The sequence below is a fragment of the Equus asinus genome, chromosome 7 (assembly GCF_041296235.1).
Source record: "Equus asinus isolate D_3611 breed Donkey chromosome 7, EquAss-T2T_v2, whole genome shotgun sequence".
Classification (NCBI taxonomy): Eukaryota; Metazoa; Chordata; class Mammalia; order Perissodactyla; family Equidae; genus Equus; species Equus asinus.
In genome coordinates, this window is record NC_091796.1 from 76,063,855 (window position 1) to 76,080,708 (window position 16,854).

The 16,854-nt window shown below is 33.9% G+C and overlaps 1 protein-coding gene across 28 annotated transcripts in view; it reads left to right on the plus strand.

Annotated features, from left to right (window-relative positions):
• Positions 1–16,854, plus strand: part of GPHN (gephyrin) — a 578,713-nt gene that overhangs the window by 298,494 nt on the left and 263,365 nt on the right. For all 28 annotated transcript variants that reach the window (XM_014860909.3, XM_014860913.3, XM_070513810.1 and 25 more), the window contains one exon: positions 1,682–1,776. In XM_014860909.3, the coding sequence (XP_014716395.1) occupies positions 1,682–1,776 (95 nt within the window). The remainder of the gene's footprint in view (positions 1–1,681; positions 1,777–16,854) is intronic.

Sequence of the window (16,854 nt, forward strand, 5' to 3'; positions counted from 1 at the left end):
TAACATCCCATGCTTGACTTTTAGGGCTCAAATATTTCAAGGTCCCTAAGAAGGAGTCGTAAATCTCAATATAGCAATTTGTAACATGGTAATAGTGTTTCCTCTCAGGAGACTTCAAAATCATACCAGATAGATTGAATCTGGAAAATAAGGGATAGATTCTAGATAATGCTAGCTCCACAATTTTTAGCTATGTATTTAAGTAAAAGTAACCCCCAAATTTAGGAATTTAAGAATTTCCTTTTCTCCTGCGTGCTGGCCCTCTATTTTTAAAGCAGGTTTCATTGAAAAGCATTATGATAGTGCTAGTTTTCCTTTAAAATTTCTGCCATTGTTAAATAATTGCATTGTGCTGGGATTCAGTGGATCAGTAGATTATGTCAATTCTGGTAATCGTTTATTCTATATAATTGTAAGGGATTAAATAACTAATTTATGTGCCTCTTAAAACTTTATTTATAACATCAACTGACGTCTAACATGTACTTGATGCATTTTAACTGCTTTGCTGATTCCTCAACCTAAATTTTGACCAAGGCTACAATCTTATTCAGAACTATCACTTTACTTCTAATGAAATATTAAAATATCCACCTTTCCCTATATTCCACCATAATTTACTTTTTATTTCGTTTGTCTTCTTATTTACTGGAAAAGTATTTTGCAATCTTTGTTTTTGTATTGCTCTCATTCATTATAACCTGCTGCATTTGTAGAAACAGAGGATTAGAAATGGATTAAGTCAGGTATTTCACTCCCAAAATTTAGCCTAAAACATATCTTTATCATCACAGTATGATAAATATGTACCTATTTTAATTGACTTTTAGAAATGAAAGTTTCCTATTTCCTTCATTAGCTTATCCAAGTTTAACCACACTTGTCTAAAAGAATGTCCTATCTTAAGACTTTCATTATAGAGGCCTGCCCGGTGGCGCAGCAGTTAAGTGCACACATTCCGCTTTGGCAGCCTGGGGTTTGCCAGTTCGGATCCCGGGTGCGGACATGGCACCGCTTGGCAAGCCATGCTGTGGCAGGCATCCCACATATAAAGTAGAGAAAGATGGGCATGGATGTGAACTCAGGGCTAATCTTCCTCAAAAATAAAAAAATATAAACAATCAGATAATTTATATTGAAGATATGGAAGATGGTAAATCTAGAGTTTTTCTTCTGCCCAATAAATGGGGAAAATTGACTTGGTGAGTTCTTGAGTTCTTTTTAATTATATCATAAAACCATGGAGCTAGGAGAGATACAGAGAGATCTCAGGTTTCCAGGGACTAATTATTTCAAGAATAATAGACACAGAAAAATACCCAGATTTCTCACCCTATGAAAATCTGTCGAGCTTCTATAGCAACTGGGGTTGTACTTTAAAATTTAGGTTATTAGGCTAGATGAGACTTCTATCAAATACTTCTGAGTTGTAAGGGTAAGAAAGGTCTGCTAAGAAAGGTCTGCTAATATAAAGTTCCCTGGGTGTCCTGATCCTCACTCAGCTTTTTATTCAGTGGTCCCAAAGAACTGTCTTGATGCCTTAAAAAAAAATGTTTGGAGAACTACAAAGTATGGTTTATAGAAAGCATGATTTATAGTTATTTTTAAGTTAATTTTACTACTCTGTATTCCTTCTTTTTGGCTAATTTCACTCAGTCTGCTATTTAATCTTTAATTACAGGCCACAAAAGAAGTAATAGAACGGGAAGCACCAGGGATGGCCCTGGCAATGCTGATGGGATCACTTAATGTTACACCTCTGGGCATGCTCTCTAGGTAAGAAAGTCACCAACATGTTGCAAAGAAAGTTAATTCCATATCTCTAATCACTACAGTAGACTGATAAACCTAAAGAACTTTAGTCATAACACTTAAGATTGCCCTCTTTGTATCCTGGAGTTAAGTCTTAATATCTTGTCTGGTTAAATCTTGGCCACAATTTTCTTCACGTTTTTTTTTTTTTTTACATATTGTTTAAATTTTTAGAAAATATTATATTACTGCTAAAAGTTGTTAATCCCAACCCAGAGAAGAGTTCAGTTTATTAAGATGTAAAATTATTCTTTTTGTGATTATTTGTAATCATCAATTAATATGCATTAATTGTCATTAAATACTAATTTAATAAAACTGAACAGTAGAATTTTTAAAAATAAGTTCTCATAAGTTAGGAACATTTATTCCAATTTGTAAATAGGCATAATGATGTGTGGTCATGAAAAGAGCTCAATAATATATTATTAGTTTATTAAATTAATATATTTAAAACTATGCCTTTGTTGACATAAATGTTGACATCCATCTTCAAATCCATCTTCGAGCTGATGGTTTAGTTATTTATTTATTATTATTTTAGCAACTCTTACATTAAAATCCCCTTTAATGAGGACAGCATATGTTATTTAAGTTAAAGACAGAAATATCAACTTAGTGAGAATCTGTTGATTTAATGACCATTGATTACTAGACAGTTGATCTCAAAGCACCCTAAAAATACATAGCAAGTTTCTAATTGTAGGATTTAACAATAATTATTTATAACCATTTATTGATCTTGTGTGCGATATGAACATAAAAGTTAATATATCCATTTGATGCATGGAATATGAGTCACAGTGCCCTTTCTGTTACTTAGACTAAGTTTATAACCTATTAGTGGCAGCCACTTGAAGCACAGCTACAGGGAAATGTGAATGGGCCATTAGTTACTATATTTTCTTTGCTGTCACAAGTACTGTATTATAATATTTAATTTTAGTAAGAGCAAAAAGAAAAAGTAGCATGATCGAGATGTTAAATTAAAAGCCCATGCTGGTCTTTAAGGAACTCACATTGAATCTTTTATGCTGTTGGTGTTCTTTATTATTAACCCTTATTTATGTTACCTAGACATAGGAGGTAAATGGTCACAACTGATCTCTTTTCTTCGTGGAATGAAGTAGTGGTCTTTGAACACAAAAGAACTGTTTCTTGGCATACAAGGAATATAGTCAAGAAAGAATTAAATGTCATCTCTTGTTAATTCTTTTATAATAAAAGTCTAATTCAACAAACAAAATAATGTTCTATTTGCCAGGCCCATATTAACTATTAGGGATACTAAGGATAGAAAGAAAAATCAGGCATGGTCCTCACCTTAAGGATCCCACAGTTTACCTGAAGAACTTATTCTTTGCAACTGTTAAGGTAACTCTAAATTGAATATAACTGTCTTGATCCAGCATGGAAATATCACTGTTGTCTTACTGAAAGATTTTTCTGGATTAATTTCTCCTCTACATTCTGAATCCACGTAATTACTGAGCCCTGGACTGTTGAGTGAGTGAAAAATTAATCAGCAGGAGCTTATTCTAAGTACTTTGGAATAGATCCATCATCTTTATCACAGCACGGTAACAGTTTCTTCTGGCTTTTCTTTGTGTTCATTACTAATTTAACTGAGAGTTTATTTACAAATTTGAAATAGAGATAGTAGTCTCCATGAGTTGTAGAAGAGGGAATTGTGGAATATTTCCTTGACTGTTCATTTTTTGTGCTTTTCAAAGCCATGATTAGATTGATGCTTCCTTTCTACAGCATTTTTACCTCATATGTACTTTGAGTTTTCTACATGCTTCTATTAAAGCACATACTATATTGTAATTATTTACTTACTTGTCTGTATTGCCTAATTTGTGTAAAATCCTTAAGAATGGGAGCTGTATCTTATTCATTTTTACATCCGTAGCCCCTAAAACAACTTCTGATACATAGTAAGTGCTCAAAAAATGGTTTTTTTATGGTTACTGTTGACAAATCAATGTTTCATCCTAGTTCTGATAGAATATTTTTCAAAGTAAAGTAATGCATCAAGTTGGTGCCTTGCCTTCCTATTTTTATCTCTAGACAGCAGCATTAAATAAAAACAATTTTTAATATCACTAAATTAATTTAAAATGGTTTTCATCTACTTGGTTAACTTAATATCCTCCAGTTTTCTTTGTACAAGTAAGTGGGAAGATAATATCAAGTAACAGTTAAGAGCATCATCTCTGAAGCCAGATTGCTTGAGTTCTGTTCTGGCTCTACTACTTACTAGCTGCTTAGCTTGTTTTTTTGTTTGTTTTCTCATCTGTATAATGAGGATGTTAGTAGTATCAAACTTCTTGGATTGAGTTAGTCCATGCAATGTGCTTAGAACAACTGATTCATAAGAAATCTTATTTGAGTGTTGATTACTGTTGTTGTGTTGTTATTGTTTGAAAGTTCTAGTTCTTACAGCAGTACTGCTGGCAAAACCTTCTAATAGCTTTCCTTCGTCTGCAAATGTCTTTATCTTACCTTCATTCCTGAAGGATATTTTCACTAAATACAGAATTCTGGATTGACAGTTTTTTTCTTTCAGCACTTTAGAAAAAAATGTTATTCCATTGTCTTCTGGCTTCATGATTCCTTGGAGAAATCCACAGTTATTTGAATTGCTGTTCCCTTATGTGTAATGTATGGTTTTTCTCTGGATGCTTTGAAGATATTTTGATTCTTATGTGTCTGGGTGTAGTTTTCTTTGAGTTTATCCTTTTGGGTTCAGAGAGCTTCTTTAATCTGTAAATTTATGTCTTTAATCAAATTTAGGAAGTTTTCAGCTATTAACTTTTCAAATTCTTTTTTCTGCACCAATCTCATTCTCCTCTCCTGCTAAGACTTGTGTGACATGATTTTTACATGTTTTGATAATGTCTCACAGGTCCCTAAGGCTCACTTTTCTTAATCATGTTTTTCTCTCTATACTTCACCTCAGGTTGTTTCTGTTGATCTAGGTTCAAGTTCACAGACTTTTTCCTCTTTCATCTCCATTGTGCCTTTGAGCCTATGCAGTGTGTTTTTAAATTTTGGATAATGTATTTTTTCAGTTCTAAAATTTCTATTTGACTGTTTTTTATAGCTTTATTCTAAGAACTTTTATCTTTGCATGTATTTCAAAAATGTTGACCTTTGTGTCATGGACAATGGTCATAATAGCTGCTGGAAATTATTTTTCCAACAATTTCAATATCTGGCTCACCTTGGGATTGACATCTGTTGATTTTCTTTTCCTGTGAGAAGTGGTCAGATTTTCCTGGTTCTTTCTATGTTGAGTAACTTCGGATTGTATTCTGGATATTTTGAATAGTATATTGTAAGACTCTGGACTCTGTAAAGTCCTCTGGAGACTGTTAGTTAGTTTTAGCAATCAGACTGATTGGATTCAGATTGTAAATTCTGTCTTACTTTCTGTGGGTGGTTGTTCAGCCTTTGTTAGACTTGGACAGGGGAGTATATTTTACTTATATTTTTAAAAGTCTTTCTTATACTTGAGTCCATTCCACACATGCATATTTCAACAGTGAGCCTGGTACTTCTGTCAGTTCGCTGGCACAATTAGGGGATCCACTTTCTCTAGCTCTCTCCTATCCAAGAATTTCCCCCCTGCTCTCCAGTTCCCCAGGGCTCTTATTTCTAGTTCCTCTAGCCAGAAGATATTTCTTGTGGAGTATTAACCCCCTGTGCTATTATGCAATTCTACACAATAGGACCACCTTCAGGGCAAAGAGGCAAAAGAAAAGAAAAAGTTGGGAAAAAATAATAGAGCTTTCTCCCATCCCAGCTCTTTAGACATAACAGGCCCCTTCTCCTAGTTCCACAACCCAGAAAGATAGGTCTTCTCTCTGGGTTTTAGTTCTCACATTACCATCATCATAGTAGTACAACTGGAACTAGACCCTTTAAGGGCTGTTATTGAAGTTCTGACTTCAGTTTCTAATCTGCCTGCTATTGTTTATGTTCAGAGTTCTCAGGTAGTCACTATTTGTATTCTGTCCACAATCAGTAAGAGAGAGAAGCTGTAGTTAAGCATCTACCATCTTGGTCAACACTGAAAGAGAAAGAGCTCTATTTTTAAAATCAGATCCCTGAGTTTATATCCTAGCACTTACTAGCATTTACTAGTTATGTGACCTTGGGTAATTTACTCATCTAGGTTTAGCACTTCCTGTTCCAGTAGCTAATTGAACTTCCCACAAAGGAGCAACATGATAACCTCCTTCAATCTATAATTTATGCCCCACTGACTTTTTAAAGAGATCAAATACTTTTTGTTCTAAACTTCATTGACAATAATAGAGTAACCACTGTGGTTATGCTCTGAGGCATGATTTATCCTGGGGTTTATTCTCAGTTTTGCTATTAACTTGACTTGTGATCTCTACTTAGTTTTTTAGTGACATCACATAGCTCATAGAAATGTTATGAGGTCCTATATAGATTTCCTCATTGGGAAAACCTTCTTTTAAGACCAGCCCCTATGGCCTAGTGATTAAAGATCTGCGTGCTCCACTTCAGCAGCCTAGGTTTGGTTCCCGTGTTTGGAACCATGCCACTCATCTGTCAGTGGCCATGCTGTGGCAGTGCCTCACATGAAAAAAAAAGATTGGCAACAGATGTTGGCTCAGGGCGAATCTTCCTCAGCAAAAAAAAACAGAAAAAAGAAAAAAAAAGAAAAACTATTAGATAAATATCTAAATTCATAAAAAGAAAAAGTGATAGGTAGTTTTTCATTTTATAAAAAGATTTTCCATTATAATACTCATTAACCCATCTTTCAACTGTGTTTTAACTGTTCAGTTCAGTTTTAGTTACATGGAATTTTCCATTATATCTCTATTTGATAAAGTAGGACTTGAAGTCCTTAGTTCATTTTTAATGTATGAAGTAGGACTAATTTGTTTTTGCCAGTTTGCTTCATTACCTACCATTATTGCCATTTGATCATTGCTTCATCTAGTCAGTAGCTGAATATAAACACACTAACAGACATATACATTGCTTTTGGGGAAGGGTTAATTTTCTCCCTTTGGTGGCAAAAATGGTTTCATATAATATTGTTTTAAAAAAAAGTTTTTAAGGGGGCTGGCCCCGTGGCCGAGTGGTTAAGTTCGCACGCTCCACTGCAGGCGGCCCAGTGTTTCGTTGGTTCGAATCCTGGGCACAGACATGGCACTGCTCATCAAACCACGCTGAGGCAGCGTCCCACATACCACAACTAGAAGGACCCACAACGAAGAATATACAACTATGTACCAGAGGGGCTTTGGGGAGAAAAAGGAAAAAAATAAAATCTTTAAAAAAAAAAAAAAAAGTTTTTAAGGAAAAAAATCACTGAATTTATTTTTATAGCAGTGAATTAAATTACCCTTAGTATTATTTAAATCATATTAAAACAGCATGGATCATTTAAAATAATAATTTACATTATCATATTACCACCTTGAAGAGTTTCTACTTTTTTAACCTAAAACTAAATATACTTAGCTTATTAAAAGCTATAGAGGGAAGCTGGGCAGAAGATGACAGAGAGAAGTGCCGGAAATCCATTTCTCCACCTGGACAACAATTGGACTGACAAAGTATGTCTAATGTAACAATTTGGAACCCTGGAGTCTATTCAAAGGCTTGCAGCTTCCAAGGGTAGAATTGACTGGTAAACTGTGGTTAATTTCAGTCAATTTCAATCTAGAATGGTAGTAGCTATGCATCCCCCTACCCCTCAACCTCATGACAGGCAGCTTTAAAAAGTAACTACACATGCCCCAAAAGAAACACCTGGGGTTGATCCCCAACACAGACACTCTACAACAATCGAAAAAATAGCAAACCCTGGGGAATGAGGAGAATCTGATTTCCACAATTACATGACAAGATTCAGATCTCTAGTTTTCAACAAAAAAATTGCAACCTATACAAAGAAACAGGAAAGTATGGTCCATTAAAAGAAAAAAAATGAATTGACAGAAAACATCTGTCAGGATGACCAGATGGTAAACTTACAAGACAAAGATTTTAAGACGACTGTCTTCAAGATGCTCAGATTACTGGAGGAAGATGTGAATAAAATCAAGAAAATTGGGGCCAGCCCCATGGCCAAGTGGTTAAGTTTGTGCAATCCACTTCAATGGCCCGGGGTTTCGCCAGTTCGGATCCTGGGCATGGACATGGCACCACTCGTGAGGCCATGCTGAGGCGGTGTCCCACATAGCACAACCAGAGGCACTCACAACTAGAATATACAGCTATGTTCTGGAGGGCTTTGGGGAAGAAGAAGGAAACAAAATATGAAGATTGGCAAGAGATGTTAGTTCAGGTGTCAATCTTTAAAAAAAAAAAATCAAGAAAACTATATGACCAAAATGTAAGTATTAAGAGGTAAAAAACATAAAAAGAAGCCAAAAAGTAAATTCTGGAGTTGAAAAGTACAGCTGAAATAAAAGTTTCACTAGAGAGATTCAAAAGCAGGTTTCAATAGCTAGACGAAGGAATCAGTGGAATTATAGATATGGCAATTGAAATTATCAAGTCTGAGTAATAGAAAGTAAAAATATTGAATGAAAGTGAACAGAGCCTAAGGGCCTGTGGAACACCATTAAGTAAACCATGCTTTGTGAGCATCCCAGAAGAAGAGAGCACAAAAGGGACAGAGAGATTATTTGAAGAAATGATGGCCCAAAATTTCCCAAATGTGATGCAAGATATAAATCTGCAAGTCCAAGAAGCTCAGTGAACTCCTAGTAGAATAAGCTGACAGAAACCCACACCAAGTCGCATAATAATCAGATTGTCAAAGACAAAGAAAGAATCTTGAAAGCAGCAAGAGCAAAGATACATGTGGCATACAAGAAATCTTCAATAAGGTTAATGGCAGATTTCTCATCAGAAACATTGGAGGCCAGAAGACAGGGAGTTGATATATTCAAAGTGATGAAAGGAATAAAACTTTCAACTGAGAATTCTATAACTGGCAAAACTGTCCTTCAAAAAAGAGCAAGAAATTAAGACATTCCCAGATTTTTAAAAAGTTGATAAAATTCATTACTACTACACTTTCCCTACAAAATAGGCCAAAGGTAATCCTTCAGGTTGAAATAAAAGGATACTAGACAGTAACTCAAAGCCTTATGAAGAAATAAAGATCTCCAGTAAAGTTATAAACATGGATGATTATAACAACTAGTATTGAAATTTTGGTTTGTAACTCCACTTTATATCCTTTATTTATTTAAATTTTTATGATTTAAAAGACCAATGTGTAGGAAATTTATTAGTCTGTATTTTGGGGTAGACAGTGTATAAAGATATAATCTGTGATAGCAGTAAATTAACGAAAGTGAGGATGGAGTACCATAGGAGCAGGATTTTCATATGCTATTAAAGTTAAGCTGGTATAAATTTTACTATACTGTTAATAGCCTTAGGGTGTTAAATGCAATTTCCCTGGTGAGTAAAAGAAAATACCTACAGAATATACACAAAAGAAATGAAAAGAGATCACGTTTCACTAAAAAATCAACTGAACACAAAAAGAGACACTAATACGAAATGTGAGGAACAAAATACTATGAGGCATATAGAAAACAGTTAACAAAATAGCAGAAATAAATCCGTCCTTTTCAATGATTGCTTTCCGTGCAAATGGATGAAACTCTTCAATCAAAAGACAGAGATTGGCAGAATAGATAGAAAAGCATGATCAACTATGCTGTCAACAAAACTCTCACCCTAGATCCAAAGACAAAAATATGTTGAAAGTTAAAGGATGCAAAAAGATATTCATGCAAATAGTAACTCAAAGAGAGCTGGGGTAACTATAATAATATGAAACAAAATAGACTGAATTTTAAAAGATTGTGTCCTAAATCAAAAAAGGTTAGAAGAGACAAAGAAAGATAATAATAAAAGGTTCAATAGAGCAGGAAGATATAACAATGATAAACATTTACGTACTTAATAACAGACCATCAAAATAGATGATGACAGAATAGAAGGGAGAAGTAGATGGTTCTGCAATTGTAGTTGGAGACTTCAGTATCCTACTTTCAATAATGGACAGAACAACCAGACAGAAGATAAGTAAGGAAATATAGGACTTGAACAAAACAATAAACCAGCTATATCTAACAGACATACACAGAACACTCCACTCAGCAACAATAGAATACGCATTCTTCTCAAGTGGACAGCATGTACATTTTCTTGGAACATTTCTACAATACTTCAGGTACAGCTTCCAGACTCAACGTCACAGAAAGTACACCAGGTTGCAAAAGACAAATGATACAGACTTGGGGTGAATGACCACCTCAGCCCAGGAAAGCTGACACCTTTCCCCTCCTCCCACCAGCTTTTATATTTTGCTATATATTTTAGCCCCATAAGAGTTTTATGATAGCTGAATCCCTTTATCGTAAGTCATGTAATAAACAATCAGAATAACATGGTTCAGGGTCCTCCCAGGATCTTCAGATCTCTGCATAGAGCCTAGCAACGCTAGTGCCGCTTTAGTTCAATTTTATAGGTCATAGTATCTAGAGCACAGGATCAGTCCAGTGCAGTTTTTAAGTAAACAATTTAGAACCAGAATCATCTCTTCAGATATCTTTTTAGCTCTGAAAAGGAGTTGAGTCCAACTTATCCCCTCTGTATCATACTTGCATAATGGCTCAAGTTTGAACTAATTGTGCAGCCTGAAAAGCCTCGAGCAAGGGAGGATTTATTTAAAGTGGCCCTGGGTTGGAATTATCCCAAGCAATGCACCGAAGTAAATCCTCTCTCAAAGAATTCTGTTTCAATCTAAACCTCAAAGATTTCTCACAGATAAAAGTTCTAAGGAAATTAGCAAGTCACACAAAAACAAAAAAAGGTGACAAAATACACAAGAATCAAGGCACTGTAAGGAACAGAGACCCAGATAGACACTGAAAGAGTTAAAATCCTGGTATTAACAGAGAACAAAAAGAAATATGTGTAATATATTTAGAGAACTGAAAAAGAAGCTTGAAAATTACATGCAGGGAACAAGCAGTTTGAAAAAGAACTAAATACACATTTAGATATGTAAAATATAATAATGAAACTTCAAAAACTTAATAGATAACATTAGACTGCAGATTAAAAAACTCTTGAAGAGAGAATTAGGGAACTAAATAAATGAAACTATTTGAAGAAATTATCCAAAATGCAGGTCACATTGACAGAAACATAAAAATGCAGGAGTTAAGAAGCATGGAGGATAGAGTGAGAAAATACAAAATATAATTGGAGTTCAGAAAGAGATAATAGAGAATGAAGGAAAGGAAATGTTTAAAACATAATACAAAAAAATCTCAAAATCTTGAAAGACATCAGTCTTTAGATTCAGGAATCCAAACAAATCCTTTGCACAATGAATAAAAAGACATCTATACCTAGACACATAATAGTAACACTGTAAAATACCACAGAAAAGGAAATCTTCCAAATCACCAGAAAATGAACTGTATGGTATGTAAATTATACTTCAATAAAGTTGGGAAAAATGGACAATTCATATATCTTGATGTTATCATTTTGATTCTTTTCCAGCATAAGCAATAAATTGTATATTGTTATTTACATGTACAATGTTTTGCTTATTAGCAATATTAACTGTTTTACATGTTTTTATTGACTATTTCTATTTCCTCATTTTTAAGTTGAATATTCACATCCCTTGTCAATTTTTAGACATACGATTCCTTATTGAGTTTATGTTTTTTATACATTAAGATTTTAAACTTGGAATATTTTTTCTAATTAGTCATATATGCTTATTTAGTTTAGTTTCATTTATAATATTTTGTCAAATGTAAATTTCAGATTTAGGAAGATAAATCTTTGAAAAAAATTGGAGGCAAAACATGGAGTACCTAAAATTAAACAGCAATTTGACTAATTGCTAACCTCTCAATAGCAATAATTGAAACAGAAAATGCTGGATAATACCTTCAACTTGCTGAAAGAAAGTAACTGTTAACCAAGATTTCACATCCAGTAAAGTTGTCGTTCAAAAGAGGGGGCTGGGGGCTGGGAAGCCTGGTAGCATAGTGGTTATGTCTGTGTGCTCTTCTGCCTCAGCGGCCCAGAGTTCACAGGTTCAGATCCCAGGTGTGGACCTGCACACCACTCATCAAGCCATGCATCCCACATACAAAATAGAGGAAGGTTGGCTCAGCAACAATCTTCCTCAAGCAAAAAGAGGAAGATTGGCAACAGATGTTAGCTTGGGGCCAATCATTTTCAAAAAGAAAAAGTCATTTTTCTAACACAAGTGGGCAGGATTTTATCACCAAAAGAACTTCACTTAAAGAAATTAAATGATATCCTTCTGGCAGAAGAAAAATTACCTCAGACGAAGAACTGAAGATTCAAGAAGAAAAAGAGAAGAAAGATAAGGGTAAATATCTGAGTAAATCTAAAAGTATATATATATATATATATATATATATATATATATATATATATAACCATATAAAAACAATAAAAATAATGTCTGACTTATGGGAGAAAAAATATGCTGGAACTAATTCTTGAAAACATTAAAGCATGTGAGTTGGGATGATGTGATCATAGTTACATGTTCTAAAAGCCATGTTTTTTGAGAAGTTAAAGATATTGATTGACTGTAATTTTTTAAAATTAAATATACGTACTAAAACTGGGTTAGGATAATAGTTAAAAGAATGGACAGAGTATATAACTTCCAAAAGCAGAGGGAAAAAATGAAATCTGGAATACACTCAAAATAAGACAAGAAAGGAGGGAAACAAAAAGCAAGACAAGTAGAAAGCACATAAGATTATTTTTTTAATAAAGCAATTAAAATATAGGCAAACCCTCAAAACATCTCCCCCATTAATAAACTCTGAGTAGAATACCACTTGGTTTCTTATATTCAAATTTTATGAACATGTGTACCTCTTAGTATACCTTCAGCTGATATTTACAAATAAAAATTTTATGTTTACATCTGGAAAGTTCGGTATATTTTTAAAAAATTTGTATTAAATAAAACTTTTTATTTAAGACAATTGTAGATTGACATGCGAATTTAAGAAATAGTACCTAAAAATCCCATGTACCTTTTTCCGAGTTTCCGCCAATTAGTAACATCTTTAAAATTAGAGCACAAAATTACAATCAGGATATTGACATTGATACAGTCAAAATACAGAACAATTACATCACCACAAGGATTTCTCCTGTTGCCCTTTTATTGCCACACCCACCTATCTCTCACCCAGCCTTCCTTTCCTAACCTTTGGCAACTGCTAATCTGTTCTCCATTTCTATATTTTGCCATTTCAAGAATTTTTCATAAGTAGGGTCATGCAGTATGTAACCTTTTTGGATTGACTTTTTCCATTCAGCATCATTCCCTGGAGATTCAAACCAATTGTTACATGAATAAACATTTCATTCCTTTTTATTGCTGAATGGTATTCCTTGGAATGGATATACCATAGTTTGTTTCACCATTTTCCCATTAAAGGTCATTTCCAGTTTTTGGCTATTATGAACAAAGCTGCTATGAATGTTTGTGTACAGTGTTTTGTGAACAAAAGTTTCTGTTTTTCTGGGATAAATACCCAGGGTACAGTTGATTGGTCATTTGGCAGTTGCATGTTTTAAGTTTTTAGTAAACTACCAAATTATTATCCAGAATAACTGTACCATTTTACATTCCCACCAGGATTGTATGAGTGATTCAGTTTCTCCACCTCCTTGCTAGAGTTATCACTGTTTTTATTTTAGATGTTTTGATGGTTGTATAGTGATTTTAATTTGCATTTCCCTAATGGCTAATAATGTTAAACATTGTTTCATGTGGTTATTTGCCATGTATACATCATTTTTGGAGAAATATCTGTTCATGACTTTTGCCCATTTTCTAATCAGATTGTTTGTATTTTTTACTATTGAGTTTTGAGAGTTCTTTGTATATTCTAGATATCAGTACTTTGTCTCATATGTGGATTGCAATCATTTTCTTCCAGTCAGTAGATTATCTTTTCATCCTCTTCACAGTCTTTCACAGAGCAAAAGTTTTTAATTTTGATGAGGTCCAATTTATCAATTTTTTCTATCATCAATTGTACTTTTGGTGTCATATCTACAAATTATTCACCTAGCCCAAAGTCTAAAGATTTTCCTCCTCTATTTTTTTCTCAGACTTTAATAATTTTATATTTTACCTTGAAGTCCATGATCCATTTTGAGTTAATTTTTGGATAAGTGTGAAGTTTCGGTTGAGGTTTGTTGTTTTTGTTTTGCTTATGAATGTCCCCTTCATCATTTGTTGAAAAGGCTATCTTTCCTCTGTTTAATGGTTTTTGCACCTTTGTTGAAAATTATTTGGGTATGTTTTTGTGGGTTTATTTCTGGCTTCTCTGTTTTGTTTTGTGTCTTTCCCTCTGTCAGTACCTCACGGTCTTGATTATTGTGGCTATACAATAAGCCTTGAACTGGGTAAACTGATTCCTCCCACTTCATTCTTCTTTTTCAAAAATTTTTATCTATTCTGGTTCCTTTGCTTTCCATAAAAATTTGAGAATAAGCTTGTTTGTCTACAAAAATCTTACTAGGATTTTTATAGGAATAGCATTAAGCCTGTGTATGGATTTGGGGAGAATTGACATCTTTTCTGTGTTGAATCTTTCAATCCATGAACACGATGTGTCTGTCCGTTTATTCGCATTGTCTTTTATTTTTTTATCAGTATTTTGTAGTTTTCAGCATACAAATACTATACATGTTAGATTTACAAGTTATTCATTTTGAGTCATATAAAATGGTAGTTTTAAGACTTTATTTTTTATAGCTGTTATTTTCTACAGTTTGAGATTTACAGCAAAATTGAAGAGAAGGTTCAGATATTTCTCATATGCCGCTTGCCCCTACACATGCATAGCCCTCCCCATTATTGGCATCCCCCTCCAGAGTGGTGCATTTGTTACAATTGATGAGCCTACTTTGACACAGCATAATCACCCAAAGTCCATAGTTTACATTACCATTCACTCTTGATGGTGTACATTCTGTGTGTTTGGGTAAATGTATAATGATGGGTATCCATCATTTATGGTATCATATAGAGTACTTTCACTATCCTACAAATCCTTTGTGCTCTGTCTGTTTGTCCCTCCTTCCCTGTCAACCCCTGATCTTTTTACTATGTCCATTGTTTTGCCTTTTTCAGAATGTCATGTGTTTGGAATAATATATTATGTAGCTTTCCAAATTGGCTTCTTTCACTTAGTAATATGCGTTTAAGGTTCCTCCATGTCTTTTCATGGCTTGATAGCTTATTTCCCTTTATCACTGAATAATATTCCATGGTCTGGATATATCACTGTTTATTTATCCATTCACCTACTGAGGGACATCTTGGTTGCTTACAAGTTTTGGCAGTTATGAATAAAACTGCTGTCAACATCCCTGAACAGGTTTTTCTGTGGATGTAAATTTTCAGCTCCTTTGGGTAAATATCAAGGAGCACAATTGCTGGATTGTATGGTAAGAGTATGTTTAGTTTTCTAAGAAACTGCAAGCTATTTCCCAAAATGCCTTTACCATTTTTCATTCCCACCAGCGATGAATGAGAGTTCCTCTTGCTCTCCTTCCTCACCAGCTTTCCATTCTAATAGGTGTGTAGTGGTATCTCATTATTTTAATTTGCATTTCCCTGGTGACAGATGATGTTGAGCATCTTTTAATATACTTACTGGCCATCTGTATATCTTCTTTGGTGAGGTATCTGTTAAGGTCTTTGGTGCATTTTTTAATTGTTACTCTCTTATTGTTGAGTTTTAAGAATTCTTTATATATTTTGATTAATATTCCTTTATCAGATGTGTCCTTTGCAAATATTTTCTCCCAGTCTGTACTTGTCTTCTCATTCTCTGGACATTGTCTTTCACAGAGCAAAGTGTCTTTCACTTTATTAATTTTAATAAAGTCTAGCTTATCAATGATTTCTTTCATGGATTGTGCCCTTGGTGTTGTATCTAAGAAATAATCTCACCCAAGTCATTTAGGTTTTCTTCTGTGTTATCTTCTAGAAGTTTCATAGTTTTCTGTTTTACATTTTGTTCTGAGATCCGTTTTGACTTAATTTTTGTGAAGGGTGTAAAGTTTGTGTCTAGATTCATTATTTTGCATGTTGATGTCCAGTTGTTTCGGTATCATTTATTGTAAAGATTATCTTTGCTCCATTGCGTTTGCTCCTTTATCAAAGATCAGTTGACTATATTTATGTGGGTCTATTTCTGGGCTGTCTGTTCTGTTCCATTCATCTATTTGTCTGTCCTTCCACCAGTACTACACTGTCTTGATTACTATAGCTTCATAGTAGGTCTCAAAGTCAGTTAGTATCAGTCCTCCAACTTTGTTCTTCTTCTTCAATATTGTGTTAGCTATTTTGGGTCTTTGCCTCTCCATGTAAACTTTAGAATCAGATTGTAGATATCCATAAAATAACTTGCTGGGATTTTGATTCAGATTGCATTGAATCTATAGATCAACTTGGGAAGAACTGACATCCTGACAATATTCAGTCTTCCTATCCATGAACATAGAATATCTCCCCATTTATTTAGTTCTTTGATTTCATTCATTGATTTCACTCAAAGTTTTATAGTTTTCCTCATATAGATCTTGTATATATTTTTTTAGATTTATACCTAAGTATTTCATTTTTGGGGTTGCCAATATAAATGGTATTATGTTTTTAATTTCAAATTTCAGTGGTACATTGCTGGTCTGTAGGAACACAAGTGGCTTATGTATGTCAACTCTGTATCCTGCAGCCTTGCTGTAATCACTTATTAGTTCCAGGAGGTATTTTCTTGATTCTTTGGTGTTTTTTTTTATGGATGACTATGTCATCTGTAAACAAAGACAGTTTTATTTCTTCCTTCCAATTTGTATACCTTTCATTTCCTTTTTTTATCCTATTGCATTAGCTAGAACTTCCAGTACAGTGTTGAAAAG